Source organism: Rutidosis leptorrhynchoides, chromosome 6, assembly GCF_046630445.1.
Source record: "Rutidosis leptorrhynchoides isolate AG116_Rl617_1_P2 chromosome 6, CSIRO_AGI_Rlap_v1, whole genome shotgun sequence".
Classification (NCBI taxonomy): domain Eukaryota; kingdom Viridiplantae; phylum Streptophyta; class Magnoliopsida; order Asterales; family Asteraceae; genus Rutidosis; species Rutidosis leptorrhynchoides.
In genome coordinates, this window is record NC_092338.1 from 361,416,841 (window position 1) to 361,428,134 (window position 11,294).

The window sequence follows — 11,294 nt, forward strand, 5'->3', positions numbered from 1 at the left end:
AACGCTCTGATACCAACTGTGACGATCGCTCCAAATCCATATGGACGAACACGTCATTCATCGATTTCATTGCGAGGTATTTGACCTCTATATGATACGTTTTGTAAACATTGCATTCTTTTAAAAAGGTACACCATAAATGAATATTTAAATCAAAGGTTTTTGACATCTGATGATTTCTACATATAGACAATCACCGTAATATAATATTTTACAATGATACTTCCGTTGACAATGCAGTCAAAATAAGATACATGGTGATGATTTGGTGAATGCAACGTTTCCTTGAAAAATATGTCATGTAAGACTCCACGCACATAGCTTGTCTAACATTTAATCAAATAGCGGAAGGCTCCTAGGGAACCTGAGAATAAACATGCTAACAAGTGTCAACACAAAGGTTGGTGAGTTCATTGTTTTAGTGTTTCGCATAATCTGTATATAAAAGTGATCACAAGATTTCAGTTGTTTCATCCAGAAACGTTTATCAATAGATTATATAAAAGTGGATCACAAGATTTCAGTTGTTTCATCCAGAAACGTTTATCAATAGATTCTACATAACAGAGCACCCTGGTAACTAAACTTTAACGTTATAATGATAAATACCCCATTCGTTTTAATACAAGCAAACCAACGTGTCCTAAACTCAAATAACACACGTCCGTTAAAAGGCTAGCGCTCTAGCTCGGACGGGGATGTCAAGCCCTATGGATCCATATACTATTATTCGCGCCCACCAGTCCACATCCTATGTACTGGCAGTTACTAGTTACTAAAGCTAAGGGATTTTCGGTTTAAACTCAGTGTAGAATTAAGTATGTACTTGTATCCATTGCGTTTAAGTAAAGTGCATGTATTCTCAGCCCAAAAATATATTGCAAAAGCAATTAAAAGGGGAGCAATGAAACTCACCTTAGCAGCATATAAAGTCGTTCACCAAAATGTGACCGAAACTCGGATTATCAAATAATCGTAGATCTCAACCTAGAGAACATATGTTGGTCAATAAATGTCTATCAAGCTAGGTCAGGTCATAGTGTATCACAATCCTAATGCTCGAGATCGACATACAAAAGTTATCCAAAGTCGTTTCCAAAAAGTCAATTTTGACAGTTGTTTAACAAAAAGAGACGTACCTTATATAAGGATTCATTTACTCGGTTGGTAATATTCAAAAATCCAATTTATAAATCTCGTAAACAAGTAGTTTAAATCTTAATTGCAGATTCAAAATCAATTTCAATTAACGTCAATCATAATTCAGTTGATCATATCTTTTAATCCGTTCATCGAAATTATTCGATATCTAATTGAAAAGTTATTGATTTTTCGCCAGCTTTCCAAAAACATGCATATCATATACCTTTTACCAGTAATATATGTATTTAATTCGTGATTCATTATAAACTGTTTAGCGACGAAATTTAGCATACAAGCATGTATAAATATATACACTCGAGCACTAGACATGGATACACTATTAGTATATAAAAGATAAAATATAAATGCTTACGTATCAATATTGTGATTCAATATTGTAAGAAAGTACGTAGACGCAACAGAGATGAAAAACACTAGGTTTGACCTTTGACTCATGGTCATAACCCCCAAGCAATACCCATAACCTTTATAGCTATAGCTCATAGTTTCCTTAGCTTTATCCCGCTCGAAACTCGTTTTGAAAATAACCCGCTCATAACCTCGTCATATTATTTTATGTAATAATACTACTTAATAATAATAATAATAATAATAATAATAATAATAATAATAATAATAATAATAATAATAATAATAATAATAATAATAATAATAATAATAATAATAATAATAATAATAAATATAAATATAATAGAGAAAGAGATCGAGGTTGAGAAAGGAATGCATCAGAAACAGAAACAGCTCGAGTTTAAATAGATGTGGCCTGGAATTCCCTGCCATGCGATCGCATGGCTGGGCAGTGTAATTCCCATGCGATCGCATGGGTAACTTTTCCAGCTCACATGTTTTTGTTTTAACGCTTGTCGACATATTAATTTATTATATATATAATATATTTAATTTATATAATTAATTATATATTATATTAAATTCACATGCATAGTTGACTTGTAATTTTTGTTCCGATTCGACTTATGTCCTGGTTCCGGTTTTTTGAAACGCCCTTTCGTACGCTGAGAAAACTAGTACTTTTCGTTTCGTGACTCGTACCTTTGTCAAAATATAAACTTAAATTATTCATAAATTATATCACTCAAAGTATATCTTAAACTTTCGAGTGTTTTGGTCATTTACTTCTATAAATCATCGTCTCGCTATTTGTTAAAATACATTTTAAAATAGTGTTTTACTGTAGCAAAGTTACCGTAGCAAAGTTTTTTACTGTAGCAAATAGTGATTTTCGAAAACACTGTAGCTTTTCGAGTACTGTAGCAATTCGAAAATACTGTAGCAAATTAGTGTTTTACTGGTTCATCTTAAACGTTTTGGTTAACTTATCTAAATATCAATCAGATAATCAAACCAATAAGGTTAATGCACAGTATCATTTTCATAACACTTTGTTACGTTTTCAAGTTATAGCATATGTATCTATTTACATATAATGGTTCGCGAATCGTTGAGAACAATCGAAGGGTAATTGAATAGTTTAAAATTTTGAGATTCATCTTTACAGACTTTGCTTTTCGTGTCGAAAACGTTAAAGATTAAGTTTAAATTTGGTCAGAAATTTCCGGGTCATCACATTAGCTCTTTTTCCTTTTTTGGCCGCGACATCAGGTCGGGTTTCTTCAACCATATCAAAATCAGGTTGTGTCTCTTGTACTTCGTCGACTTCTTCGGGTAGCTCGAAATCGTCATCTTCAAGTGGTGTGTTAAAAGTATGTATGTAGGGACTTTGAGGTGGATTAAATTGAGGCTGATTAATTTGAGGTTGATTACTTTGAGGTTGATTAAATTGTGGATTATTGAGGTAATAAGGTAAGGAATATGGATTCACAGCCCAATTGTTTAGTTGAGCATATTGAGGAAATTGCGGTTGAGAAGACGAGCCCATGGGAGATTGATGAAGCGTATTTTGGAGCATATTAGACCACATATCTTCACCTACGGCCGGGTTGTTTTTGTTTTGTTTTTGTTTACGTTTGTTGGAAGACAAAATCAAATAATGAAGGTGATGAATTTGATAAAGATGATGAAGTTTCTGTGATAAATGAGAGTTGATGAATTTAATAGAGATGTTGGTGATTTAAATGAGAGGTATGGAGTGGGTATATATATAAATGAGAATTTATGAAGTTAAAAACAAAATCATACATATATGAAATATTCGAATATAACCGTCTAAAAATCCAAAACTCAGTAAATACCCGTGCTCGAATATGCTGTACAACAACTGAATGGTGGACAATATTGCAACGGCGGTCAGAAAACGGGCCACTATTATCGGCGCCCTTCAACTGCGGACGCCAACAACGGACCGATAATAGTGGTCTTAGAAATTGTGGGTGTGGGTATTTACAAATGTGAAAGCTTTTTGCAAATGTGAGTGTGGGTTCGAATCCCATTCGTGTCAAAAATTTACACCTCATACCATAGATAGTGAGATTAGTCTTGTTCCCATTACATAGGGAGTATTCGGTTATTTCACAAGTATCTGACACGAGGTGAGTTTTCATAAGAAACACGGGATTTGAATTTCTACATCACATCTATACTCTTTGCAAAATAAGTAAATAATAATCTGTCACACAAATAATGTAATCCTTCCGATGTATACCGTTTGCTTCAATAAATGTTATGGAACCTACTTTATTGAATACAAATCGAATTGAGGCAATTGTTCATTGTCAAACCACAACCCATACCAAATCCAAACCAAACTAACTCTTTCTATCCAATCATCTAACTCAACCCAACATCAAGAAGTCTGAATTTCTAGCACCAAATATGTACACACCTACTAATGCAAAAAAAAAAAAAAAAAAAAAAAAAAATAAATAAATAAATAAATAAATAAAAAACTCTAGTACATAGAATTTTACACACTTCTTTCACTTTTCAACCCACAAATTTTAGCACAGCCCAACACCATTTTCCTAAATCCTGCCCATCGTGTTACTCGGAAACAAAAAATGTCTATACCTAATCCATGATGTTTAGAACTGTCGTAGGGCAAAAACGAAAACTGAAAATCAGATTGAATCGAGTGAATGTTCTCATCTTATTTGGTTCACAACGTTACTATCTGCTAATCTTTGCCATATATGTTGACGTTGATCTTGTACAACTTTTGCTTGGGACTGTTTCTCTGTATACTGTCTCTGGCATTCTTGGAATAACTGCATGTCCATTTCCATGAACATTTTTCTAATGTTACTTGTGAGTCCATGAACTGCAGGGTTCCAATGAGCTTGAATGTTCATCTCTAGAGCTTCAAATATGATTGGTAAAATTACAGTCCTGTTTTGAGCAATTAAGCTAACAATGTGCTCGTTGTTCCACATGAATAAAGCTCGTTCTGCTACCTGTCGAAGAAACAAAAAACAAACACATTGACAACTGCAAAATAACACGAAGAGCAGCAGTAACCAGAATTCTAAAGTTAGGACGTCAGATGAAACTTAGTTATTTATAGTAGATCCATATATGAAAAATATAAAAAAGTAAACTTGCCCTTGGTATTCACAAACGGATCATTTAAAGAACATGACATCTGTTGCACTTATCTGAACCTGCTCACCTTGTTTATCAAACCCATGCTAAGTTTACCATCTATCGAGTATGAAATAAATTTACAATCAGAGAAGCATCCTCGACCATTTTGAGGTTACACGGATTGATTGGTTTTTTATCACCTCGATAGAGTCAAATGAGTAAAATTTATACGATTAAGGGACATGAGCCCACAGGTTTATATGAGCCCACAAGTCAAAAGTCACCCACAGGTTTATATTACATATAAGCAACCCTCCTAAATCATTTTATTCCGGAATTTGGAACATTCTTGTAATAGTATAGTTTTTTCAGTCATATTGAACACAGGCCCCATTGATAAGGAAATAAAATAAGTGATTGTGGGTCAGCATGACTAACATACTTTGACCTGTACTAAAATATCACATTTTATTATCAATTCAGCCCACTAAAAGCTAACTTCAATTGCCACCAATAGTCAATAGATGATAAAAATATACAGATACTGACGCCCTTCCCATATTTCGTGGACTCTAAGCATTGCATCAGCAATGTCCCTATGTCTTATCATCAATCAGGTAAATGATACCATTTCAAATAGAAAACTGAGTATTGGGATCAATGTAAACTTACTAATAATCCCTAACGTTATTCAACTAATTAACTAATCATTGAGACGCAACATAATCACTATCAAAACACCCCTAAGATACTCAAGTAACTACTTTAACATGCAAATGAGCAGTCAGTGTTTAAAGTAAAGACAGAAAAAAATGGCAAGAACAAGAAACAAACTTAAAGGGTGATATTAAACCTGAAAATGAGGGCTATTAAGACATCGTGCTATTTGTCTGAAAAGCCGAACCATGCACTTTTGAAATTCAACAGCCTGTGTTGCCTCCAACACTTCTTCAAGCTCCCCTAGAAAAAGAACCTCCTTTTGACAATTAGTAATCGGCCAATATTTTAACAACCCCCTTATAACAGTATCCGCAAGCTTATTATCTTTCTCTACAAACTGAATGATACAGTACGTAAGTTGTTGATGATACATAGCAATCGGCTTCGGTTTATGAAGCGGTATAAGGGCCCGCATAAGAAACAACTTATGTTCCTCCTTCATTGGCAACGCAAATCCATTAATTATACTCCCAAGAATTTCTAATAACTCAGCAATACCACTATTCCTTTCGGTTTCATAAATAAACTGATAAAAGATATTGTTAATTGCTTTCCTAATAAACGGACGATGCACCATAAATTTCCCATAAATCCTATGTAAAATAGTTTTCAAATACTCACGTTCACGCGGATCCTCAGTATCAAACATATTTAACAACTTCAAAACAAATGAATGATCAATGTACTTTTTAGCAATCTTAGTGTCTATATCAGTTGAAACAATGTATCTTAATAAAAGCTCATACACAAGCTGTAAATGTGGCCATGAAGGTTCGAGATACGGCTCGTCTTCTTCAGCCTCAACGCCTACAGACCCCGTGTTTTCATGAGCTGTCGGTGGTAAACACCGAAAAATGTTAACCGAAATCATTTTAATCATTTCCTCTTGATTCCCCTCACTAATTTTCCCTGAACCTGATTGAACATAATCTACAAGCTCCACAAGATTCAACCTCTTAATCTCCTTTTCCTTAACCGATTTCAACGTATCCACAAAATCAAACTGGTTGCAACACACCTGACACTTTCTAAGAAACAACTGTTGTCGATCCAGTACCGGAACATCATGAAACATTGGAAGTGCTTCCACAGTCCCTGTGGCAGCCGGAGCCGGAGCAGATACTCCGGCAACACCGTCCGGAACCGGCGGGGCACCTCGAGAACCATGGTTGATCACAGCATTAGAAGTGGATACAGATCCATAAACATCTGTATCGGTTTTCGCAGACTTTTTCGGCCCGCGTTTCATTAATTTATTCAACATATTTCTGGAAGTACAATCACACCAAACCAAATCAAATCAGTTCAATTCAATTGAATTCATATCAACAACAATCACTAACTCTAAATTCACGGATCGATAAACAAACTGCTCTCAATTAGTGTAAAGTAGTACACTATGTAAACCCTAGGTAAGTTGTATAAGTAAAACCCTAGTCAATTTGTATAAAAAATAAGAAAAAATGAAAAATATAAAAATGGATCTATGTACCGTTATTAGGTTACTGAGACTGTTGGTGGAGTGACGACGGTTGACGGCGGACAAGTGATTATGATCGTACGGCTGTAATTGATGCAATTAAGTGTTATTATAAATGTTTATATACGATCCAGAATAATAAATATGGATATGGGATATAAATAAATTATAGGTTAATTGATTATAAAGTGATATTGAAGAAAGATGAGGAGAGACTGGGGACAAGAATTGGGATAAATTCAATTTTGAATTTGGGTTTAATGAAAATGAATTATGAATTATTATTTTTTATGATAATACAAAAATCAGGATATGTAAATATTAAATCCGTGAAAAAGAAGATACTTTTTCAGTCCAAACAAAAGTGAACTATTTTTCGAGAATTGCATATTACATATAGACTTTAAACAAGTTCAAAATAAATTATATTTGAAAGGTAGTTTACCATGGTTTATCTCGAAAAAATTATAAATCTTAACAGATATATGAGTCATGTAGTTAAATTTAACGGTATCTTATACAATATAAAAATAGTAATGATAAAAAAATTCAAGTTAGTAGAGTCATAGGACTTCACATCAATATATGTAGACTCGCTATTGAAGGAGGATAATCTTTTTTATTTTATTTTAGCAAAAAACAAAAACTTAAATGCATAAGATTTTTCACGGAATTGTGAAAAATCAAAGGATACAATTTGAGCCACAGGGGGATAATCTTTTTAGGACGAAAGGAATACAAAATTTATTAGTGTTTGGTTGCCATAAAATTTTACTATAATTGTGGATCTCATTTGATAATTTAAAGATATATGTGAGAAAAACTGGTATTAAAATGGGTGATAGACAAAGTTTAAAACAAACGCTATTTCTACCACTAAATTTTACAAATCTAACACATTTATGCATTGAATATTTAAATATCTTAAATACTTAGAGTGCATTTGATAAAACAGAATGATTAAGCGTTAAATGATTCATAATCTGAATATTCAAAAATTCTGAATAAAGTTGATTCTGAATGATGATAACCTGGTTGATAATCATTTTGAATAAACAATGTAAATAATGTTAAAGTATCTTATAACCTTTTTCGTGAAAAAAAACCAATATAATTGTATAATAATTATTGTTGATATACTTTAAACAAAATAATACTTAAACTTTATGTGTTTAATGGTTAGTATTCCGGCTCTAAATGACTTAACACTGAATGCTTAATCGATCAGCACCATATGTCATTCAGAGGTCAGAAACAAACGCGTTGAATGTTGAATGATTCAGCATTCAAAGTTGAACCATTCAATTGACATTTAATCAAGCACGCCCTCAATGTACAATTATAGTGGATATTCAATTCAATAGCAAAAATATTATACTTGTGCGGCAAGAAGATTTTGTTTAAAATAAAAAGGAAATTATTCAAGGTGGCAATTATATCCGCCATGTTATACAAATCGGAGTGTTGGCTAATGACGAAGGCGCAAGAGAAAAGGATGGAGGTGGCAGGAATAGAGAGAACCTTGGTGTTAAAAGCATTATCAATAAACTAAGAGAAGAACGGCTATGATAGTTTGGGCATATGATGAGGCGACCTCGTACAGACCTAGTTAGGAGAGTCGAGGCACTCACGATGGACGACGTAAGAAGAAGGGGTAGACCTTACACGTAATTGGTTGGGTTAGTGTTCAATTGGGGTTTTTAACTACATCTAAACCCTAATTCGAATTTGAGAGGTTAGGGTTTATGAATTAAGGTTGGGCATGATGATGGGTTTTAGTAAAAATAGAGATTTTTAGTTTGTAACTTGTTTAATTAAGTTGAAGTTTGAAAAAGTCGTGTTAAACTTAAGGGTTTGGGTTAGATATTGAGTTTTGAGTAGTAAGTACTTGTGATTATGATAACAAGGTTGTGATTTTGTGAGGATAAACAAGAAATGGAAATTTGTAGTTAATGTTTTTTTGACTAAGTCTTGAAATGTGATTTTGACTAAGATGTAATTTGGGTGTGTGAGTCAGAATTTTATACTAGAGTGTGGCTTGGAAAGACTTGTAGTAATAAGTCTTACGATTTGTTTTAATGATGTTAAAAGTGTGTTTTGTGAGTTTAAAAGATAAACCCTACGTGCATTTGACTTTGTTTGACTAAATAAGTTTAATAAATTAAAATGGGTAAACCCTAGTATGGTTAGTCTTGTTGACCAAATGTGATGAATTATGATGAAATCGTATTTGGTAATGAATTGATAAGACTTATGAATATTAAGTCTTGTGTTTTGTTAAAGAGGTCAAAATGGGTTTTTGTGAGTCAATTGTGTTTTGTGAAATGGGAAGACTTATGGTTATAAGTCATGGGTTTAGTCAAAAGATGTTTAGTGTTGTGATGGAGGGTTTAATGATGAACCCTAGGTTTGAATTGGTCTTGAAAGACTAAGATGATTGTGTTATGATATGTATATATGTGTATGCTTATATGCTAGGTTGAATTGCTTGGAAGTTGATTATGGATCGTGCTTTGTTGAAGTTGATAATCTTGCATAGACTTATTACTTGATTGTGCATTGTTATTGATAATCTTTCAACCAAGGTGAGTACAATGGATATATATATATATATATATATATATATATATATATATATATATATATATATATATATATATATATATATATATATATATATATATATATATATATATATATATATATATATATATATATATATATATATATATATATGTATGTGTATTGTGGAAGGCGAGGGTCCTATAATGCCCCGTAAAGGATTTTGAATTGTGGAGTCCTCGGGACATTGGTTACCTACTTAACGTTATGCGTTAAGTTTGAGGATCATGCATCTGGGATGCAGGTGGGACCTTTAGGTGTGCTCGGTACAGGGCACACTAGAGTGTCCAATTTGGCACTTCGGTGTATCGTTGGAAAGTCTCTATATTCGTTTCCGTAAGGAGCTAAAACAACCCTCATTTATTTTTCCTTCTGAATTTACCAAATTAGCCTTAGGGTTTCAGTGTATTGTTACCATTAGGGTTGTTATCCGGATATAATAAATGTCCAGAGATATTAAATTCTCGTAATTAATAAACCCTAACCCTAATCTATATAGTCATATAAAGCTCTAAAATGATGATGTCTTCATTAAGCTAATTACTCTTTAATTTTTATAATGATGATGTCATAATTATATATTAACTTAATTAAAAAAATAATAGAAAATCTTTTATAAAAGAAAATACTAATCTCTCCTAAATTGTAATTTTAATTTTCTAAAAAAATTTAGAAGGCATTTATTATTATTAAAAATATAAATACTCAACTTTGAGCAAACTTTATTATTATTATTATTATTATTATTATTTACTTTTAATATAATAATTATAATTATAATTATTATATTATTATATTTAAATATGATTTTTTTTACAAAATTAATTACGTTACATATGTATGCAACAATACACGTCTCTATATATTTGTAAAAACAACGACAAGTTTCTTAGTCAAACGGGTCATTAAAATAAATAACTTCAGCATTTACATTCACTTAATACCTAAAATATATCATTAAATTGTTTCGTTTAAATAAACCAGTGATTTCACGGGTTATTTTACTAGTTAATGATATAAAAACCTAACCATTAATTAATATCACAAACCCTAAACATTTATTTATATTATTAAAACCCTAACCCTAAATCATTTAATAATATGAAACCCTAACCCTAAAACATTTAATAATATAAATCCAAACCCTAACATCAATAAACTTATAATGATTATATATATACATAAACTTATAATGATTATATATATATATATATATATATATATATATATATATATATATATATATATATATATATATATATATATATATATATATAGTGAACGAAATGAATATTTGTAGTAACTAATAATGAACTCTTGACAATAAAAACTAAGTAATAAAAATGTAGTACTTTTATAAATTATAGAAGTATAGTATAAACAATTATATAAATGTAATTATAAGATTAGTTAGTAAATGTATTTGTATTTTGATAAAAACCGAAAACTTTATTTATATTAAAACAAATCCGGTATTTAAATGAAATATGGAAATAAATATAAATTAAATTAAGAAAATTAATCTAGAAGATTCCCAAGTTTTTTAATATATATATATATATATATATATATATATATATATATATATATAAAATTATATTTATATATATAATTATATATATATATAATCTTTATATATATATAATTATATATATATATATATATATATATATATATATATATATATATATATATATATATATATCTCCTTATAATTATATTTATATATATATAATTATATATATATAATCTATTTATATATATATATCTCTCCTTTTAAACTCTATATATATATATATATATATATATA

General features: G+C 30.9%; 1 protein-coding gene across 2 annotated transcripts; it reads right to left on the reverse strand.

Moving 5' to 3' along the window:
• Positions 1-3,988: 3,988 nt before the first annotated feature.
• On the reverse strand, positions 3,989-7,098 carry LOC139855854 (serine/threonine protein phosphatase 2A 57 kDa regulatory subunit B' beta isoform-like). Of its 2 annotated transcripts, XM_071845097.1 has the most exons (3): positions 6,875-7,098; positions 5,516-6,650; positions 3,989-4,532 (listed from the first exon to the last, which is right to left on the reverse strand). In XM_071845097.1, the coding sequence occupies exons 2-3, from the start codon at positions 6,644-6,646 to the stop codon at positions 4,224-4,226; spliced, it is 1,440 nt and encodes a 479-aa protein (XP_071701198.1). In that variant the 5' UTR covers positions 6,647-6,650; positions 6,875-7,098; the 3' UTR covers positions 3,989-4,223. The 2 variants fall into 2 exon arrangements, with proteins under 2 accessions (XP_071701198.1, XP_071701199.1); XM_071845098.1 differs by lacking the exon at positions 3,989-4,532 and adding an exon at positions 4,546-4,779 and having other exon boundaries at positions 5,516-7,098.
• Between the last annotated feature and the right edge of the window lie 4,196 nt (positions 7,099-11,294).